The 22,291-nt window shown below is 42.6% G+C and overlaps 1 protein-coding gene across 2 annotated transcripts in view; it reads right to left on the bottom strand.

Moving 5' to 3' along the window:
* GTF3C3 (general transcription factor IIIC subunit 3) overlaps positions 1–20,370 on the bottom strand; it is a 32,912-nt gene extending 12,542 nt beyond the window's left edge. Inside the window, exons 1-11 of one of the 2 annotated variants that reach the window (XM_083467998.1) lie at positions 20,157–20,370; positions 18,051–18,156; positions 16,079–16,266; positions 15,021–15,144; positions 13,045–13,236; positions 11,287–11,452; positions 9,803–9,950; positions 6,463–6,532; positions 5,143–5,246; positions 3,166–3,337; positions 1,510–1,712 (exon numbers count right to left, since the gene is read on the bottom strand). In XM_083467998.1, coding sequence (XP_083324124.1) covers positions 1,510–1,712; positions 3,166–3,337; positions 5,143–5,246; positions 6,463–6,532; positions 9,803–9,950; positions 11,287–11,452; positions 13,045–13,236; positions 15,021–15,144; positions 16,079–16,266; positions 18,051–18,156; positions 20,157–20,258 — 1,575 coding nt within the window. In that variant the 5' untranslated portion in view covers positions 20,259–20,370. The remainder of the gene's footprint in view (positions 1–1,509; positions 1,713–3,165; positions 3,338–5,142; positions 5,247–6,462; positions 6,533–9,802; positions 9,951–11,286; positions 11,453–13,044; positions 13,237–15,020; positions 15,145–16,078; positions 16,267–18,050; positions 18,157–20,156) is intronic. The other variant, XM_083467997.1, reaches the window with a different exon arrangement.
* Between the last annotated feature and the right edge of the window lie 1,921 nt (positions 20,371–22,291).

Genomic DNA, 22,291 nt, shown 5'->3' with positions numbered 1-22,291 from the left:
ACTGCCCTGAGGACTTAGGATGAAAGGCAGGATATAAATTTAATAAAGAACAACAACAAGAACTCCTCTAAGTCCCCTAGAACAGTGTTCCCCAACCTTGGGCCTCCAGCTGTTTTTGGACTACAATTCCCATCATCCATGAGCACTGGTCTTGCTAGCGAGGGATGATGGGAGTTGTAGTCCAAAAACAGCTGGAGGCCCAAGGTTGGGGAACACTGCCCTAGAAGGCACATGAAACTGAGAACGAGTTTGGTACAGTGGACAGAGCGTCAGACCTGGGAAAGCAGGGTTTGAATCCCCACTCAGCCAGGAAGCTCACTGCGCAACCATGGACCAGTCACTGCTTCTCAGGGACCTAATCTACCTCACAGGGATTGTTGTGAGAATAAAATGGAGGTGTGGCAGGAGAACCATGTCAGTTTGCATTTCTTAGTACAGAAAATATTGATCTGATGTGCAGAGGATCCTTCCTATTCTACTTAATTCAAGAGGGTTCTGGAAACTTCTGGAAGCTTCTCTGTGTGAAGGAAACAAGTAGAAGGTTCCTGATGTTTGGGTTATTCCTTCAGAGAAGCTGAGCACAGCTTATCTCTTTCTGTCAAGGTCATGCTGACTATAAAAATAGGTCAGAAGGAGCCTGGGTTTCACACTTTCTATCTCTTTTCCTTCTGGTGTGGTGTTCTGTATACAGTGTTAAGGTTTAGACTTATTAAAAGTTATTGTAAGTTTAAGTTAAGTCTGGATTAAGTTTAAGTTAAGCAACTGGATTTCTTATGAACGGTGCCAATCCTGAATGTACTGGATTTGTGACCATTTGCCTTCAGTAGCAGTGAAGCTCTGCTGGATGAAATACAATAGCCTGTGGTCTATTTTGGGGGATCCTGCAACGTGTTTAAGTTTTTACTCTGCTAACTATACATTGGAATCTACCCTGGATCAATATTGAGTAGAATTTCAATGGCAAACCACTACTCCTTGTTGTGCTCCTTGGAGAAAAGGTTGAGATAGGAATGCAATAATAATAATAATAATAATAATAATAATAATAATAATAATTATTATTATTATTATTATTATTATTATTATTATTATTATTATTATTATTATTATTATTTATTGTTTATTATTTATACCCCGCCCATCTGGCTGAGTTGCCCCAGCCACTCTGGGCGGCCTCCCTTCAAGTGTTAAAAACAATACAGCATTAAACATTAAAAACTTCCCTAAACAGGGCTGCCTTCAGATGTCTTTTAAAAAGAAGATAGCTGCTTATTTCCTTCACATCTGAAGGGAGGGCGTTCCACAGGGCGGGCGCCACTACCAAGAAGGCCCTCTGTATGGTTCCCTGTAACCTCAAGTTCTCGCAATGAGGGAACTGCCAGAAGGCCTTTGGCGCTGGATCTCAGTGTCCGGGCTGAATGATGGGGGTGGAGAGGCTCCTTCAGGTATACAGGATAAATAAAGTAAGAGACAGGCAGGCGGGCGGGCAAAGGACAGACGAACACTTACTTGCTGAGCGGCGTTGGCATCTTGTGCCAGCGTGTCTGGGTCATACATGGGCTCAAGTGCTTCCAGGGCTTTCTCAGGCCGGCCCAATTGCTGCTGAAGGGTAGAAAGAGAGATCCTGGCATCCAGGTGTAAAGGGGCGAGTTCGACAACTCTGCCATAGCTCTCCGCCGCACGATCGATGTAGCCCAAGGCTTTCAAGCATTCTGGAAAGGAAGGCAAAGAATTGCTGCTTCACTCAAGCCAGCCAGATGGGTGAGGTACAGATAGTAAATTATTACTACAATAGTACCTTGGGTTACAGACGCTTCAGGTTACAGACTCCGCTAACCCAGAAAAAGTACCATAGGTTAAGAAAAAAATTCCTGCCAGTAGCACCTTAAAGACCAACTAAGTTAGTTCTTGGTATGAGCTTTCGTGTGCATGCACATTTCAGATACACAGAATCTGTATATCTGAAGAATATACAGAATCTGTATATCTGTGTATCTGAAGTGTGCATGCACACGAAAGCTCATACCAAGAACTAACTTAGTTGGTCTTTAAGGTGCTACTGGAAGGAATTTTTTTATTTTGACTATGGCAGACCAACACGGCTACCTATCTGTAACTGGAACCATAGGTTAAGAACTTTGCTTCAGGATGAGAACAGAAATCGGCAGCAGTGGCGCGGTGGCAGTAGAAGGTCCCATTAGCTAAAGTGGTGTTTCAGGTTAAGAACGGACCTCCAGAACGAATTAAGTTCTTAACCCGAGGTACCACTGTATTTCCCTCCACTCCTGCATATTCTTATGTATCCATTTAATTCAATTTCTCCCTGTATTTACATTACACTGTTGAATTTATCTTAGTCCTGCTACCTTGTTTTCATGTGTTTACATTTATTTTCCAAATACTCCACAAAGATTTCCCACTCCTCTTTATATACTTGATCTTCCCACTCTCTTATTTTATTCATTAGACCTGCTAGTTCTGCATACTCTATCATTTTAAGTTGCCAATCTTCCTTATTGGGGTCCTCACTCACCCGCCATTTTGGGGCTAGCAAAATCCAAGCTGCTATCATTACATACAAGAATAAATTTTTCTGACATATGGGTACTTCTGACGTCTGCACCATTCCCAAAAGGAATGCCTCTGGTTTGGGGGGAAATGTTTTTTAACAACATTTTTGTCATCTCATTATATATCCTTTCCCAATACTCTTTAACTATTTTGCATGCCCACCACATATGAAAAAATGTTCCTTTTGTTTCCTTACATTCCCAACACACATCAGATTCAGATTTGCACCTTAGCTTGTTCTTTTAGCTTTTATTAGTTTACTTTCTGGTTTTATGTTTTTATTCTGTTGTAAACAGCTATGATGCTTTTTTTAGGAGACCAGTGGCATATAAATATAAGGATTAATAAATACATAAAATCTAATCATTATAAGGTATTAAAAGGAATGCTCCTAAAGAAATTGCTTTTCTGCAAGAGACTCTTGAATCTATCCAGGACGGGGTCTTTCAGCCTCACTGTGAATCTTGCCACCCCTGAAATCGGCACCCCTAGTATTAGGGTCCCAAAAAAACCACCCACCTTATCTTCCACTACAAAATGCGACCCATCTAGTGTGTCAGAAGAGCTTTCTAGCAATTTCAGCAGCATTGTTACCTGCGTGACGGAGCCAAACGACCGCCAAATTGTATCTTTCTGAGCACACCAGGGAACTCAGAAGGGGGAGTGCAGAATTATATTCTCCGACATCAAGGAAGGCTTCTGCAACATCGAGATACAAATCTCCCATATCCTCGGGGTTCTGCTCCACTAGTGTGGTCAGTAGGAGCTGGCAGAACAACAACAACAAAATCAAGCACAACAAAAATTAAAACGAAAACATTAATTGTAAACAGATACAAAAATATATATAATAAAATGATCGATTGACAGGATTTCTAATTGAAAACATTAAATGCAGACTAAACATCCCAACCATGTATTGCAGCATCCCATTCTCCTAAAAACCCAACTAATTTTTTTAAATGTCATGAAAGGACCCTAATTATTTAAGGGAAGACTGGGGAACTTTTAGTTCCACCAGATACTACAGGACCACAACTCCCATCATCCCTAACCATTACCATGAAAGCAGGGGCTAATGGGAACTGGAGTCCGACAACATCGGAAGAGACAAAGGTTCCACAGCCCTCATTTAGGGCCGGCATAGGCAAACTTGGCCCTCCAGATGTTTTGGGACTACAACTCCCATCATCCCTGACCACTGCTCCTAATAGCTAGGGATGATGGGAGTTGTAGTCCCAAAACATCTGGAGGGCTGAGTTTGCCTATGCCTGCTTTAGGGTATGGCAAGATGCACGCTTTTCTCCAGAGATTTTCCATAAGCAGGATGATGGATTCATGTAGGATCCGACCCATCAGATGGACAAAACTGCCCATGTGGCGAAAACTATCCGGTGTAACTTTTTTTGAAATACATCCTTCAAGCCTTTCCAAAGAACCCTGGTAGAGGAAACCATAATACTGGAAGAGGGAGATTTGAGCCAGGGGACCTACACTCCCCCAAAATGTTGTTGGACACAACCTCCCTTCATCCCCAGACATCATGGTCAAAGGTCAAGAGGGCCGGAGGGCGGCAACACGAGAACGGGGCCTTCTCTGCAGTGACTCCCCATCTGTGGAATGCTGTTCCCAGGGAAGTTTGGCTGGCACTTTCATTATACACCTTTAGGCGCCAGGCAAAAACCTTCCTTTTTAACCAAGCCTTTGGTTGACCTAATTTACATCCTATGCCCTTTTAAAATGTGCGGAGCGGGGGGGGCAGCTATTGAGTTGTTGTTTTTATTTTTATTATGTATTTCATGGTTTTATATTTTGATTTTATTCTGTGAATCATCCTGAGACTCCCGAGTATAGGGTGGTATATAAATTCAATAAATAACAACAACAACAACAACAACAACAACAACAACAACAACAACAACAACAACAACAACAACAACAACAACAACAACAGGAGCTGGATTCCAACAACAGCAAGCGGGTCAGAGGTTGAATGATAGACTTTGACAACATTTCTATGGCTTAGACTTGTATAGCTGGACTAGGAATGAGCCATAGCACATATGGTGCAAATATTCCCAATGTCGACTGAATCACTTACATTCTAGAACCCTCATGCTAATTTCCCTTGACCTAACAAAGCTATAAAGGCTATGCATTATTATAGCTCATGGACAGAACCTCGCCACCCCCCGCCTTTTAAAATAAAAATCCCTTAAAAATCATTTTTTAAAAATCCAATTCATGAGCTCAAATGGACTTTAGACCTCTCCTCTTTTTAAAAGCAGTCCCTGAATGCCCCATGACAAAGTGCTGGCAAAGCAGAGGGAAGTTTGAAAAACAATTTGTGATTTGGCAAGAGGATAACCTTTACAAAGAAACATTAAAACGAGAAACTGTCCGCACAGCTAGTACAATTTGCCCAAGCCGCTCCTTGGATCTCAGATCATATTTTTATAGAAGCAAAAAAAACCCAAAAACCCACCCCTGTCTTTACTGTAACTTCATTGGAATCTCACTGACTCCCAAGAAAACCTCTCTCTGTTTTTCTTCATTCACTTTTGGACTTACATTGAGAGGCTCCAAAATATTCAGGTGCACCAAGCATACCATAAGTTTCACCGTGATGTCTATGGGAACACCCTCAGGTATGGAGCAGGTAACCTTTTCTGAAACTAGAAGATAACAACAGGCTTTTTTTCTAACCAGCATGGTATCATTTACAAGTGGGACCTAGGTTATATTTCCAGATTACTCCAATCCTTCACTTGGAGCTTTTACTACAACCAAGCAGTATATAAAGGTAAAGGGACCCCTGACCATTAGGTTCAGTTGTGGCCGACTCTGGGGTTGCGGCGCTCATCTCGCTTTATTGGTCGAGGGAGCAGGCGTACAGCTTCCGGGTCGTTGCCAGCATGACTAAGCCGCTTCTGGCGAACCAGAGCAGCGCACGGAAATGCCATTTACCTCCCTGCCGGAATGGTACCTATTTATCTACTTGCACTTTGACGTGCTTTTGAACTGCTAGGTTGGCAGGAGCAGGGACCGAGCAACGGGAGCTCACCCCATCGCGGGGATTCGAACCGCCGACCTTCTGATCAGCAAGTCCTAGGCTCTGTGGTTTAACCCACAGCGCCACCCGCCAAGTATATATGCTTTGTTAAATAACCAATTTTAAAATGATTTTGCGCTTAGAGTACATGACAGAAGACAAAGTCCAGTTAAAACACGGATTCGGGATGGAGGGGAGGGGGAGAAACAGTTCAAATTCGTTATTAATAACATGATTATTAACTGGATTTCCTATCTATCCTGCCATCCCATGGCAGCTGAAAGTCAGTATCCCAATTGCATAAGGCAAGGTTTTGTAGCTGAAGGCAGTGCAGGAGCAGATCTCACATTTAGCTGGTAAATTGCGACACCTGTTTTGCAGCAACTGAGTTAGTTAAAGGGAAATATCAGAAATTGAAGGACACTGAAATCCAGAAGGGTAGCTAAGTCACTGAAGGCACTTGAAATAAAATTTCCAAATGAAAACAACAAACAAACCAGCAGTTCCTTTCCTGCAAATGCTATAAGGGTCTGATCTACTGCTCTATAAACAGGATGTCTCCATAACATAATTGGGCTTGCAATTCAATTTCCATCCCCCCTACTCAAATAACAATGCTTCATCTAGCAGAGAATCATTGGCTCCAGTACAGATGTGCTGCCAAGTCGTTCGTTTTCCAAGGCATTTAAAAATAAAGGCAAAACGTGAACCGACACAATGCCATTGTGAATCTAGTGGCATTATCTTCCAAGTCACACCAGAAAACCAGAATACGTGGGGAGATTATGTACCACTGGTGCAGCTCACTGCGGAAGGAACCGATAACCTTAGTACTGTACCTTGATTCTCTGAAGAATCGTTTGGTCCCTCCGTCTTCTCCAGTACAATTCCTGAAAAATCTGTAATGACCTAAAAAAAAGAAAGAAAGCAATCATTGACATTTGAAAATAAAACCAGCTTTCCTGGGGCGGCGGGAGGCATCTTTAGGAGAGGGGGAAACTTTTTAAAATAAGGGCTTTTTCAACACCGGCTCCAGCCTGGTGGAACGCTCTGTCTCACGAGACCAGGGCCCTGCAGGATCTGATTTCTTTCCGCAGGGCCTCTAAGACAGAGTTGTTCCACCTGGCCTTTGGCTTGGAGTCAATTTGATTCCCTGATTCCCTCCCCCTCTTTCTTTTTCCTTTCTCCTCCTGTGATGAGGCTGCCTTTTAATTGTTTTAGTGATTTATGTTGTATTTTAATCTTGTTTTTAAGTTGTATTCATTCAACTCGTTTTTATTATTGGTTGTTAGCTGCCCTGAGCCCGGCCTTGGCTGGGGAGGGCGGGGTATACATAATTTTTTATTATTAATTATTATTATTATTATTATTATTATAAAATGCATCTCTGGGTTATTTGTGGGGCATAGGAATTCGTTCATTCCCCCCCCTCCAAAAAATAGTCTGGCCCACCCCATGTTCTGAGGGACGGTGGACCAGCCCACAGCTGGAAATGGTTGCTGACCCCTTAGATGGTTCTTAGATCCCTGCTCAGGCTCAATATACCGTATTTTTCGCTCTATAACACGCACCCGACCATAACACGCACGTAGTTTTTAGAGGAGGAAAATCCGTAGGCATGCCACCCGTAGGCATTTCCTCCATAACACGCACAGACATTTCCCCTTACTTTCTAGGAGGAAAAAAGTGAGTGTTATGGTGCAAAAAATACGGTAACTAAAGGACAGCAACCTTCCCTAAGCTCAGCCAAGAACGCTGTGCCAACGATGGAGAAAATAGAGATTTCGTCAGACTGTTATCGTTTTGACAATTCCATTTTCTTTAGAGCCTATTGCCTAGCTAAACTGAAGAGGCCTGCGCCTGCCTATCTTTCATAGAACAGAAATAGCTGCTTTTAGGTACTGTATGCGGCGAATGTCTGCCACAAAACTCTGAAAAGAATAAACTGTTATAATCTATGGTGGCCATTGTATGCATGAAGAGAGAATCCGCCAGGAATGGTCATTGTGATTTATCTTGAATTGTTTTGTAGACAGGTGAAAAAGGATATAGGGAGACGTTTAAAGAACAGGAAAATTAGACAGAGTCTTAATAAAGGAAGATTATACAGTGGTGCCCCGCAAGACGAATGCCTCGCAAGACGGAAAACTCGCTAGACAAAAGAGTTTTCCGTTTTGGAGGTGCTTCGCAAAACGAATTTCCTATGGGCTTGCTTCGCAAGACGAAAATGTCTTGTGAGTTCCTGCTGGTTTTTTTCCCTCCCCCCCCCCTTTTCTAAGCCGCTAATCCGCTTATCAGCTGATCCGATCAGCAGATAAGCCGCTAAAAGCCGCTAATAGCGCTAATCCGTCAATGGGCTTGCTTCGCAAGACGAAAAAACCGCTAGACGAAGAGAATCACAGAACGGATTCTTTTCGTCTTGCGAGGCACCACTGTAGCTGCTTTTAGGTACTGTATGCGGTGAATGTCTGCCACAAAACTCTGAAAAGAATAAACTGTTATAATCTATGGTGGCCATTGTATGCATGAAGAGAGAATCAGCCAGGCATGATCATTGTGATTTATCTTGAATTGTTTTGTAGACAGGTGAAAAAGGATATAGGGAGACGTTTAAAGAACAGGAAAATTAGACAGTGTCTTAATAAAGGAAGATTATATGTAATCACATATAATGAGGGCTGATCTGAAGAGCCAAATGATTTTGATTGGTTCAGGATGATGACACGGGGTGCAACTGTTAAGATTGGTGAACAGAAATCATGTGTGCGACCTGGAAGTGTATAAGAAACATTGCTTTGGATGTGATTCTCTGCAGCCTTCCTCCTTATTTTTGAGGCTGCCCCGGAGTGCATTAGCATTTCAATAAAGGCCTATCTTTTCACTGCCTCTTTCCCTTTGGGGTTTCTGGGAGGGATACCTCCAGTCTAGCAACCCTTTTAAAAATTTCTCCCAACACCAGCAAGGGCACAAAGTTAAGCGCTCCTCTTGTCTATTGTACAACTCCTTCATCTGCATAATTACGAAAGCTCAAGAATATTCTGGAAGCTTCGCAACCACTTTCTGTTCAGCCTGCTTTGAATGGTCGGGAGTTAAGGCTGTACAGGAGGTTAAAATAGTAAATTGGTTTTATTTTGGACACATTGCATTACCATATTTTTCGCTCCATAAGGCGCACCTGACCATAAGGCGCACCTAGTTTTCAGAGGGGGAAATCAAGAAAAAGCCTGTCCGCTTCTTGGGGCTGCTGGGGGAAGCCCGGGTTTCCCGCCCAACCCCAAAGAGCAAAGCCAGCAGGATCCTGCTCGCTGTCCTGGCTTCCTCTTTAGCCGCACACAACCTCTCCGACCGGGAGAGGCTGCGTGCGGCTATGGCAAAAGCCAAGACAGCCAGCGGGATAGATCCTGCTGGCTGTCCTGGCTGCTTTAGCTGCATGCAACTGCGCACAGCTAAAGCAGAACCCTTTAAGGAGTGCGCGGCTCCTGCAGGCTTTTCTACGAGGAGGGAGAAGGGACTGACGCGGCCAGTCAGTCCCTTCTCCCTCCTTGGGGAAAAGCCCGCAAGAGCTGCGTGGAGTTTGTGTGGGGCTTTTCCTGCCTGCCTCCCCCTGCATTCGCTCCATAAGACGCACACACATTTCCCCTTACGTTTTAGAAGGGAAAAGGTGCATCTTATGGAGTGAAAAATACAGTAATTGTTTAACGTATTGCTTGCTACCTGGCATCTTGGATGGCGAGTGTCAGGTACATATACCTCATATGCATAAAGCGCTATTATACTGCTTCAACCATCATGGAGAATCCTGGGAACTGTAGTTTGTTATGGGCGCTGACCTCTCAGAACTACAATTCCCAGCATGCTTAACAAATTCTAGTACTCCGGATTCTCCATGACCGTTGTATAATAGTGCTTGAAAGGTACGGTGTGGATGTGACCCCAAGACCCTAAAAAGGGGGGTGGGTATGGTCTGAAGGAATGCAAGGCCACCAATTTTCTGGAGCCATTCAAGTATGAGTCTGGCCAGTACCTGGATAACTGGCCACCTGGGAGGCCCACCTAGCTGCCTTGGACCCCAGGACACAAGAAAGGTGGGGTATAAATGCAAGGACAGATATAAATTTTGCCCCTTCCAATGTGCCTAACACAGGTAGCCCTTACAGGAAATTAATTTAACGTGCTTACGGCCAAAGCTTTGTCATACTGTTTGTTAGAGATATACAGCTCGGCAGCTATATTGACATCTTCCATGGATACGAGGTTCTGGTGTTTACCAAAGGCTTCTTCCATTATCTCAATAGCAGCAGTGATGTCATTGGCCTCGTAATAGCTCCTATGGGAAACAGCAGTAAGGTAATATAGTTAAATGCAGGTAATAACTTGTTTTAAAAATTAAAAGGAAACATATAAAGCCGTTAGAGAATTTTCTAGGCAAGCCGTAAAGCAAAATGCCCACCCCCAGTCCAAAACACCTATCATGTGTTTGTGCAAAGTATATGGAAGTAATGTTAAAATGTGTCCATATTTAGCGTTTGTGTCCCTAACATTTCACTAATTTCTGCAAATTTCCATCTAACGGTTATGACTTCAGCAATATCCATTTCTTTTTGCATGGGATTAGTCTTCTGTATAAAGCCGTCTCCCTTAAAGCTCATTTCTATAAAACCATCGGAGGCAGTGAGAGATTTTACTTTCTTGGGCTCCATGATCACTGCAGATGGTGACAGCAGCCATGAAATTAAAAGACGCCTGCTTCTTGGGAGAAAAGCAATGACAAACCTAGACAGCATATTAAAAAGCAGAGACATCACCTTGCCGACAAAGGTCCGTATAGTTAAAGCTATGGTTTTCTGAGTAGTGATGTATGGAAGTGAGAGCTGGACCATAAAGAAGGCTGATCGCCGGAAAATTGATGCTTTTGAATTATGGTGCTGGAGGAGACTCTTGAGAGTCCCATGGACTGCAAGAAGATCAAACCTATCCATTCTGAAGGAAATCAGCCCTGAGTGTTCACTGGAAGGACAGATCATGAAGCTGAGACTCCAATACTTTGGCCACCTCCTGAGAAGAGAAGACTCCCTGGAAAAGACCCTGATGTTGGGAAAGATGGAGGGCACAAGGAGAAGGGGATGACAGAGGATGAGATGGTTGGACAGTGTTCTTGAAGCTACCAGCATGAGTTTGACCAAACTGCGGGAGGCAGTGGAGGACAGGAGTGCCTGGCGTGCTCTGTTCCATGGACTCACGAAGAGTCGGACACGACTAAACGACTAAACAACAACAAATTAAACCGTCCCCACACCAAAGGATCAGGGCATGGTTTTAGGGTGCATGGCCCAGTCAGCTAAGCCGGCCCAACTCTGGTCAGTGCCCGGCTGGGAGACAACCTGGGAATCTCATATATTCCTTGGGTTCTATTGTGCAAGAAATCTGACATGTAAATAATAAAGAGAAGCATTCTGTTCTAACACCCTTGCACCCTCTTGTCATTTATACATTATCAAATGCTATTTTCTTCCCTCACCTCTTTCCTGCCTTCCTGGTTTGTCTCAATCCCAAAAACTGGGGTCACCCTTGTTTGCCTCAAGAAGCACACACATTCTTGGGACAGCAGCAGCGATGCGACATTTCGCCTCGGCACGCTGTAAAATGTTTGACTAAATGCTTACTTTGCCATATCCCTAGCCAGATGCATAAAGCGATCCCCATCGAAAGGAGTTAGGAGATTTAAAATGCGTCTGTAGCCATCCATCGCCAGTTTATGTTCTCCCAGCTGCTCATAGAGACTCGATCGCTCCCACAAGTATCGCACATTGGTAGGGTCATACTTCAGAGCTATAAAAATAAGAAGAGGCATTATTATATTCAATAGTGTTATAATAATGATAATACCAAAACTAACATAACAAAACAATAGTAGTAATATTATATTATAATATTATTATTATTTATTACTATCACTATTCTTACTACTACTACTATTAACAACTCTGCCAAGACAAACAGGCACAAAATCAGATTTTTACAGCCCGAAGAAACTGTTCTCATTATTTACTAAGTGGAAACACCAATTTTCAGAAGCGCTATACCTCTGTGTATCAAATGCTGTGAGCTCACAAAGGCATCTGGACTTGTCTCCATTGGAAACAGAATTCTAGGTTTGGCAGACAGATCTGTCTGATCCAGCAAAAGACGTTCTTAGGCTCCAGTGCAATTTATGGCAGCTGGTTTTTCTTTCTCACACATGTAATATTGCATCTCTTTGCATCACTATAATCATCTTTCTTGCCGTATTTCATTTTTTAAAAAAATAGAAATAAAGGTTTATAGAAGAATGCTGACCCACTAGAACACAGTCAAGTTTATTTTTAAAAATAATTTTGATTAAAGATTTTCCTGATTTACAAAAGTACGTGCAATGTCTCCTTTTTCAGGTTTTAGAGTCTTTTCCACAGATCAGTTATATTTGTTGTGAGACATTATTGTTGCATACAGTATAACGTTGTGGTTTCAAACTATCATGCAGCCTATCAGTAATTCTTGAAAATATGAAGTTGCTATCAAGGATTAGCTTTCATTTGGAAGAATGGCAGATGAAGGTGATGGACTATATGGCTTTGGCTGAGATGAATGGCAGAATCCGAGATCAGGGGAAAGAGACGGCGGAAGAAGATTGGAAGAAATTTAAAATTTATCTTAAGAAATATTGTAAAATTAATGAGTGTTAAAATGTTATGGTTATAGAAAGTAATTGGATTACAGCTGTAAAGATTAAGTAGAAGAAAAGAAAAGGAAACAATTAGATAAAATTAAGGGGGAGGATTTGCTGAAATAAATTTTGGAATTGGAATGCAGAAAGGGGAGGTATGGGGAGGTCGGTGAAATAAGTTTTAAGAAAAAAAGGATTTGAAATTATACATGTTTGTTTTTGTGTTTGTATGTTTGTATTGTGTATTGTGTGTGTTTATATAAATTGTGAAAACCCAATAAAAATTGTATAAAAAAAATAAAAAGGATTAGCTTTCATGGGTCATTTTATCAGAACACCAAGAGGAATGATTTGATGATAAGTCTTGTTACTTCTTAGCTAAACCAGCTAAGCTGTTAAACTAGCTTGCATATAAATACACTGGGTGTGGTTTACCCCTCAGCAGAAGCCTTGGAAAAGGACTTGCTTGTGAGACATGGCTCCCCGCCCCATCTCACTTGTGCATTCCCCCCCCACACACACAAAACCCGAAATCTGATTCGAGGCGCACTGGGAGAATCATCCAAAGTGTGCCAGTGAAAATAGGTTCAACAACACTGCCAACAACCAAATTCTAGCAGCTAATAAATTTGCTGTTGTAAGTGATGCAAAACAATCAAGAGCAGAAAAGAAAATGCAACTAAAGGATGTTCTATTTCTTAAAAATCCATTTCTTTACCTTTTCCATAGCAGAAGATAGCCTGCTTAATATTGTCTTGCTCAAGAGACATTTCAGCTAGCCTAACCCACTCTTCAGTGTCGCTGGGGTTTAAGTGAGCGGCAATCAATTCAAACTGCAACGATTTCTCCATGTCTCCTTGGTCTTCATAAATCATGGCGAGGGTTGAGAATGGTTCATAGGCGAGAGGCGCTGCTCAGATCAAAAACAGAAACGTCTTAGCATTTTAAAGAAACTCATCTCTCTGTATAACATTAGTGCATACAACCAGGACTGCGAATATTCTGCTGCTGCTCAAACATTCTTTGTCTACTAATTTGTTTCTGAATGCAATTTAAAGTGCTGGTTTTGACCTGTAAGCCAAGGTGTGAGACTCAGAAAGTATCTGAAGGTCATACACACACACACACACACACACACACACACACACAGTATTTTTCGCTCTATAAGACACACTTTTTCTCTCCTAAAAAGTAAAGGAAAATGTGTGTGCGTCTTATGGAGCGAATGCAGGCTGCGCAGCTATTCCAGGAGCCAGAACAGCAAGAGGGATTGCTGCGCAGCGATCCCTCTTGCTGTTCTGGCTTCTGGGATAGCCGCGCAAAGCCTCTTCAGAGCAGAGGGAGCGTTCCTCCTGCTGCCCCGAAGAGGCTTTGCGTTGCTTTTGCTGTTGTACTTGACTGCTACTTATGTATCACATCCCACACTGTTGAGTTCAGTGAGGCATCGCAGCAATCCCTCTTGCTGTTCTGGCTTCTGGGATTCAGAATATTTTTTTCTTGTTTTCCTCCTCCAAAAACTAGGTGCATCTCATGGTCTGGTGCGTCTTATAGAGCGAAAAATACGGTGCCTGCCAAATTGTTAAGATCATCACCTGAAGCCCCGAGGAGTTAAGTGCTGTTACACTCAGGTGCTGTTTTCCAGCAGTTCCTCTTCGGGATGCCCAGCCTTGAGAAGAAGTGGTTAATTACCTGTGACGACCATTTCCCAAGCCTGTTTGCTAACATTATTATCTCTTTTTTTGCACCAGATGAAAAGATTTTGTTTACCTTATCTCAAAGCAACATTTTAATTTGCTGTTTTGTGCTCCCTTTTGAAATGTCTTAAAGTTATCGGTAGCTTCAGATTTTGTTTAGATTGTGATTTTGTTTCAAATAAGTGTTGTTAACTACCTGAAGACCATATGGGTTGAGAGGTCGGATAAAAATGTTTTTAACAAAAAGTAGTTCACAGACTGGTGCATTATAATATGGCAAGACAACCGAAGTCAGTTCCTGTTTCTTATCCTAGAATGTATGACTAAAGAACATACATAAGAAGAAATCTGTGTAAAATCAATTTAAAAATTTGTAAGGTTGTGCAGAAAACTCGCCCCCCCCCCAAATGCACACACACCAACTAGAGGTTTTAAACTCAGTTTCTTCTTAAGGTAATCTCTGGGAAAGGTATCCAATTAAATATAGGAAGCTATAGTCAGAAAATAAAATTGAAAAGTCCTAGATTATCTGTAGGTGCTCACAGCATGCTACTGACGATCTCCTTGGATCCTAACCAATATAATTAGGTAAGCCAATACAATATATGCTAAACAAAGAAAGATGTCCAAACACAGTACAGTGGTACCTTGGTTTACGAACTTAATCTGTTCCGGAAGTCTGTTCTTAAACCAAAACGTTCTTAACCCAAGGCGTGCTTTCCCATAGCAGCGGGGGACTCAATTTACATTCAACAGGAAGCAGAACATGTTCTGCTTCCAAGGCAAAGTTGACAAACCAAAACACCTACTTCCGGGTTTGCAGCGTTCTTAATCCAAGTTGTTCATAAACTAAGCTGTTCTTAAACCAAGGTACCACTGTATCTGCTGCTAATGTTTACACTCATATACACTGCACTTTATGTATTAAATTTATTTCATTGGCCCTTTCAAGTTGTCGCCAGTTCAAAAACATCACTCAACACCCCTCCCCAAACAATACCTTGTCTTATGATTTCCATGCACATCAGAATGGCTTCTTCGTGCTCGCCTCGAGCAAACCTGATGTTTGCTTCACCCATGAGGCCTCTAAGGGCACGGGGCAATTTACTGCGGGGACGTTTTTCCTAGTAAAAAGATTAACAGTTTTTTATTTCATTAAGGCGACTAGACACTAGAGTTCAACTTGCATTATGTTGCAACTTGCAATGAAGAAGAAGAAGAAGAAGAAGAAGAAGAAGAAGAAGAAGAAGAAGAGTAGTAGTAGTAGTAGTAGTAGTAGTAGTTTGGATTTGATATCCCGCCTTTCACTCCCTTTAAGGAGTCTCAAAGCGGCTAACATTCTCCTTTCCCTTCCTCCCCCACAACAAACACTCTGTGAGGTGAGTGGGGCTGTGAGACTTCAGAGAAGTGTGACTGGCCCAAGGTCACCCAGCAGCTGCATGTGGAGGAGCGGAGACGCGAACCCGGTTCCCCAGATTACGAGACTACCACTCTTAACCACTACACCACACTGGCTCTCCAATGATATGTGCGTTATTCTTTTCGTAATAAGAATAGCGCATGCACCAAGAGTATCCCTTAAATTGATTAAATTCTGGTATTTTGGTCTGGTATTTCAGAAAATGAAACAAAAATTTAGGGTTATTCTCCCCACCACCAGCCCCACCTTAATCAGACTCCTGCAATCAGCATTCATTTCTTAAAACGTGAACGTATCAGGCTCAGGGGATATGTTATATGAAAAAACCTCCATTGGGAAATTAATATTAGATACTGTGGCCTGACCACACCTGAGTCATACGCAACAATTAGTAACTTCGGGGGGAGAAATGAGAATTCCCCTTAGAATACAGAACGAATTCTATGGAGCTGAAATGACTATCAGAATACATGTCCAGTAAGACAAAAATGTATACAACAGTTGTGTGAGAAGCCCCCTTTCATCTCTTGCGGACATTTCTCGCTGAATTGGAGTATCTCTTTCAAAGTGTAACTTTCTCCCCTGCATTTCAGCAATAGCCAAGTCCCCTGGAGGTTCTTCAGTCTGAAAACACTTGCCTTCATCATTTTCTTCGTCTCTCTGTTAAGCACCATCTCCAGGGCAAAAACATCTCCTGCTGTAGGCTGTTCAGAGATCTCTTCGTCTTCATCCTCTTCTTCCTCATCCTCTTCTTCCTCTTCATTCTCTCCCATCATAGAAGCAAAAACTCGATGGACAGATTTGCTGACTCCATCTGATGTCTCTTCTGATTGGGAGGGAGAAAAGGTTACAATGTTCTCCAATGAGAAATCATGCAAAATTACCTCCTCCTCTCACCAATCTTTCCCTATTTAAGAACATTTTCTTGTTTTTTGTTTTTTTAAAGTTGCACAAATTGACTGCAACTGACACTTCCTACAATCTGCTGCCATCAATTCCACAGACTCATGGAAGTTATTGGAAGTGCCTGTATTTGGGAAAATTGCTACATTGCATTCGTGTAGGTCCTACCACGCCAGGGCTAGGAATATGGGTAGTAGTTGGGAAGAAATTGCTCCCTTTGCTTGAAAAATATTATTTGTACAGTGGTGCCCCGCAAGATGAATGCCTCGCAAGACGGAAAACTCACTAGACGAAAGAGTTTCCCGTTTTGGAGGTGCTTCGCAAAACGAATCTCCTATGGGCTTGCTTCACAAGACGACAATGTCTTGCGAGTTCCTGCTGTTTTTTTTTCCTTTCCTCCCCTTTTTCTAAGCCGCTAAGCCGCTTATCAGCTGATCCGATCAGCAGATAAGCCGCTAAAAGCCGCTAATAGCGCTAATCCGTCAATGGGCTTGCTTCGCAAGACGAACAAAACGCTAGACGAAGAGAATCACAGAACGGATTCTTTTCGTCTTGCGAGGCACCACTGTATACAGCCTGAGCCATTAAGTCCTTTTCAATAATTACAGTGGGATCAAAGGGCCCATTGATATATTTTCTAAGTTAGTGAAAATAATGGAGAAGCCAATTACTAGAAACAGTGATTGAACCAACAAATATCTATTTCATAAAACGGACCGTACTTTTCCGTGTATAAGACTAGGGGTTTTTTTACTGAAAAATTATGTTTAAAATAGGGGGTCGTCTTATACAAGGGTAGTGCCTAGGGGGGACATGGGATTGGTTGATGCCGTGAGCCGGAGATGGTCTGCAGCGTGTTATTGGTGTCTGCAGCAAGGGGCGGGCAATAGGCTGCTTCTGCCAGCAAGGTGACAGATGTTAGGCTGTTGCGACGTGTGTGAGTGTTAGCGTTGGCCAGGCGGGTGAGTGTTTTTTGGCAATCCCCCCCTAAAAAACAACTCTCTGCAATCTTCCGCAAAAAAGCTGAACAAGTCTGGTTAATCTCTCCTCATTTTCTTAATTTTTAGTCCTCAAAAATAGGGGCGTGTTATACATGGGGGCGTGTTATACACAGAAAAGTACGGTAACAAGATCTTTTGTGATTGAATCTCCAAACAACCTGGTTCTATGGATCACTTTTGGCTACAGCCAATAACAAGTAACGCCTTCTTCACCAGTAGCTGAAGACAACTTGGCACCTGAAAGCAAGCCTAAGAAGACCCACCCCCATTCCAGTCTTATAAGAAAATCAGTGAATATCCCGGAAGCATCAAATGCTGTGGCATTGTTGGTTAAGGGTGCACGTAGAAGTATTCTCTACTACACACTGAACAGCAGTGATTGAACCTAGGTGCTTCTGTATACAAAGCATGTACCAGCAAACATTGTTTCTCTCACACAAATCATTATAGGGAAGCCAAGAACAAACCTTGACTTTGGATCATGATTTGCTTGGAGAAAAATAAACCATAAGCACTGGCTGGTACGTTAGTCTAAGCAAGCTGCTCCTTGGTTTGTTTTCCTACTTGCCTAAAGGAGAAGCAAAGCAGGAGAGCTTGCACACTCAATATTTTGCTTAACAATGCTTAATGTTACACCTAAAAGCTACCACTGAGCAGGTATGGCATCTTTAAATCCTTCCAGTTAAACATTACGTTTAACATGTACCTTCCGCTTCATTGTGACCCTGAGGTCCAACAGATGGTCCTTGTGCAGATGTAGAAGGAGCGTCAGGATCTTCGACATTTTCTTCAGTAAGTGCATTTTCTCCATCCTGTAAAGATCAGCAAAATGCGATGAAGAGAAAATATGAACTTTATAACATTACTGTCAATATGGAATGCAGTTCCAAAACAACTTACCTGCATAGGTGATGGGACTGATTGTGGGCAATTATTTGGTTTGCTGTTGTACAATTGAATCAGGGACTGTTATTCAAAATTACTGGTAAATTGAAACTCATTTATCAAAGGTTTACATTGCACACGCTGGAATAAATTGTTCCATTGAAATTGTGAACAAGAATTTGTAGTGAACTACTTCCAGGAAATATATATGGGTAAGACATACACATTTCCTTTTTTCACCTCTTTCATTGTATAGTTGCTGGGGGTTTTTGCTCCCCAGAATAAATCATATAAGCTTACGTATCACTAGTCTTTAAGACGGTTGTATTAATGTAGCCCTACAAATTTTTAAACACACATTATTCTACTCCACTGTATATCATTAAAAACTTGTACACTCAGTACTTTTTTCTGGGGAGACACAGAAGTATGCATACCCCTAAACATTTTGTGAATCCAAGTTTGGCCTCATTGAGGGGCAGTATTTCAATATGAGAAGGAAAACGAGAGTACCCCTAAACGTTTTTTAGAAAAAAGCACTGGGTACACTAGTGTAGCTAGTTGCCTTAATCTATGTGAAAAAAATAAAATGAGACTTGCCATACAGATTTCTGTTTCCAAGACAAAACCCATATGCTTGAGATCCAGTCCATTATCTTTGATACACACATAAATTGGTAAGTATCTTGCCTCCCCTCTTAACCAAAAGTTTTTGATCCTAGAATACTATATTTGCTTCTGGATAGTGTGTTGTGTATTTTGTCTCTTCAGCATATTGAATTATTGCTATTCATATGTATATCTGTATGGGGAATATCTAGTTACCTTTCATTCTCCCCCCCCCCCAGCAGACCAGTTCAACTACGACTTTTTATCTACTTTAAAAATTAAAACTACATTGCCCACTTAGGCTGGGAAAAACTGGAGGCTCACTTTCTGCTAGACCCAGTTGCAACAAACAAATCAGCACAGTCCACCACCCCGTGTATTGCACTTAATACAGAGTATCATAAACAGTGCCTTTTATCAAGGTTTCCCTACTATTCAGTTATGTTATCCTAAAAAGCCAGAACCCAAAAGCTATCACTTTGCTTGCAGTCAGATAAATAAGATACTTCAAATTAAATCACCCAGTTGGGGTGGGTAGCTGGGCAAAAAGCAGGTGGTTGTAATCAAGGCACTTAATGCAATCAGAGCTGTGAGTGAGTGTATTTTTCTAATCCTTTCAATGTGTGTTCCTAGCAGATGAAGTGGGATTTGAAAACCACTCTGTAATTGCCAGTATAAAAACAGGAGTCGTTATCCCAAAATACAAGTGTGCAACTTTGTATCTGTAATGCAGATAATTAAAAAAATTATGATGGGTACAATGCATTTCGGGAAAATTTATAATCTATCTTAAAAACCATTGTAAACAGCCAAAATCCGTTCAAGGGATGGGAATAACACTTGCAAAATATTTGGATCATTATAAAAGATGCAGGAGGAAATGAGAAACCACAGGACCCACAAAGCGGAAGAGGAAAGTCCAGGAGATTATGTGGAATCTTATTTCTATATTTTATGTTGATTTGTGATAGTAAAAAATTAATTTGAAAAACCCACAAATAAATAAATTTACCAAAAAAATCATCATCATCACCCTTCCCACACACACACACGATTTTGGGGGGACGGTGTTTTCGCGGGGTTTTATTGCAAGGCTTGCTTGCAAACGACGGTCTGCCTTGAGTGACTTTAAAAGTTCCCACGATAGCTGCAAATATTGAGGGAGGGGACTCGGCGATAGAAGCGAGGAGTCCACCCCGCCAAAACACACACACACCCCAACCAAAACACGAGAAGAGAGCGCCATGAAGGTAATGGACCCCTTTCTTTCTCCTCAGCTGCAGATGGCGGGGGGGGGGGAGGTGTCGTGAAATCTCACCTTCCTCTCTCGGCTTTTGCGCTCTTCCCTGCGCCTCTCAAACTCCTCGAAGGAGATTTTCCCTTCCAGGTACTCGATAAGTTCGGGGCTGAACCCGGACATTTTTGCAGCGAGGGGCGGCTGAAGCAACAATCCAGAAAGCCTTGTTTCTGCAAAGAGCGAGGAGACTGGGGGAGTTCTTAATGCGAGGGACCAAACGGTCCGGCACTGAAAATAGTCCGGGCTGAAACAAGGAAGGACGCTGGGGGCGTGGAGGACGCCGGCGACTGTCTGCGCATGCGCCACTATTGCACGTGAAGGCCGTCGTTTCACGCAGTTCTGTAAACCTGCGCTAGGAAGAGAGAAAAGGACATCTTTTCTCTGCCCTGGGAGGGTGGGAATGTCAGTAGCATATCGTGATCAACGTTTATATTACTGAAGCTTGGTGTTTGGAAGAGAATGGCCACCTTTTTCCCCGGGCAGAAATGACCTGACCTGGGCAGAAATGTTACACGTCGTGATTTTGTTGTTGTTTAGTCGTGCTACTCTTATGAAGATTTTTGCAAAATGCCTTCTCTTCACAGTCAGCCATAAACAGGGCTATCAATGCTGGTAGAGGTTAAGGGTGACAGTGAAGAAGAAGAAGAAGAAGAATTAATACCTCACTAATCTGGCTGGGTTGCCATCTATCTATTCTAAGTCAGCTCTGCTGGTTGTTAAGTTCTTGGCACCATTCATGGTGGGATGAAAGTTAAATTTGTTGTGGTTGTTTAGTCGTTTAGTCATGTCCAACTCTTCGTGACCCCATGGACCAGAGCACGACAGGCACTCCTGTCTTCCACTGCCTCCCACAGCTTGGTCAAACTCATGTTCGTAGCTTCAAGTACACTGTCCCACCATCTCGTCCTCTGTCGTCCCCTTCTCCTTGTGCCCTCCATCTTTCCCAACATCAGGGTCTTTTCCAGGGAGTCTTCTCATGAGGTGGCCAAAGTATTGGAGTCTCATTTTCAGCGTCTGTGCATGCACAGAAGCACCTAACATGTTCTGTTACTTCCAGGTCACCACGGAGCGCAACCCGAAAATACTTAACCTGAAGCTACTTCAACCCGAGGTATAACTGTATATCCCAACCTCTCCTTAAAAGAGTTTAAGGTGACACACATGCTTCTCCACTCCCCCCTCCCTTACAGCAACCCTGTGAGGTAGGGTTAAGCCAAGAGGCAGTGACTGGCCCAAGTTCACCGACTGATCTTCATTGGGATTTGAACCCTGGTCTCCCAGGTCCTAGACTGATACTCTAACCACTACACCACACTGACTTGTTGTTTCAGAGGGCAGGAGACAACTGAGTTACTAAGGCTAGGAGGAGGAGTGAAAGGGCAATACGGATAGAGAGGCAAGGATGGCCAAGCCATGGGCAGCTCTCTTGTTGTTTAGTCATTTAGTCGTGTCCAACTCTTTGTGACCCCATGGACCAGAGCACGCCAGGCACTCCTGTCTTCCACTGCCTCCCGCAGTTTGGTCAAACTCATGCTGGTAGCTTCAAGAACACTGTCCAACCATCTCGTCCTCTGTCGTCCCCCTCTCCTTGTGCCCTCCATCTTTCTCAGCATCAGGGTTTTTCCAGGGAGTCTTCTCTTCTCAAGAGGTGCCCAAAGTGTTGTAGCCTCATCTTCAGGATCTGTCCTTCCAGTGAGCACTCAGGGCTGATTTCCTTCAGAATGGATAGGTTTGATCTTCTTTCAGTCCATGGGACTCTCAAGAGTCTCCTCCAGCACCATAATTCAAAAGCACCCATTCTTTGGCCATCAGCCTTCTTTATGGTACAGTTCTCACTTCCATACATCACTACTGGGAAAACCATAGCTTTAACTTTACGGACCTTTGTTGGCAAGGTGATGTCTCTGCTTTTTGAGATTCTGTCTAGGTTTGTCATTGCTTTTCTCCCAAGAAGCAGTCGTATTTTAATTTCGTGACTTCTGTCACCATCGGCAGTGATCATGGAACCCAAGAAAGTAAAATCTCTCACTGCCTCCATTTCTTCCCCTTCCCCAAGAGAATGGCCACCTTTTTCCCCTGGGCAGAAATGACCTGACCTGGACAGATATGTCACACACTGTGGTTTAGTTTATATAAAATATGCTGGGATTTATGTT

This window comes from Podarcis liolepis, assembly GCF_965112155.1.
Source record: "Podarcis liolepis genome assembly, chromosome: 1".
NCBI classification, from domain to species: Eukaryota; Metazoa; Chordata; class Lepidosauria; order Squamata; family Lacertidae; genus Podarcis; species Podarcis liolepis.
Note: the sequence above shows the minus strand (reverse complement) of the source record. Positions and strands in the feature narration are given on the sequence as shown.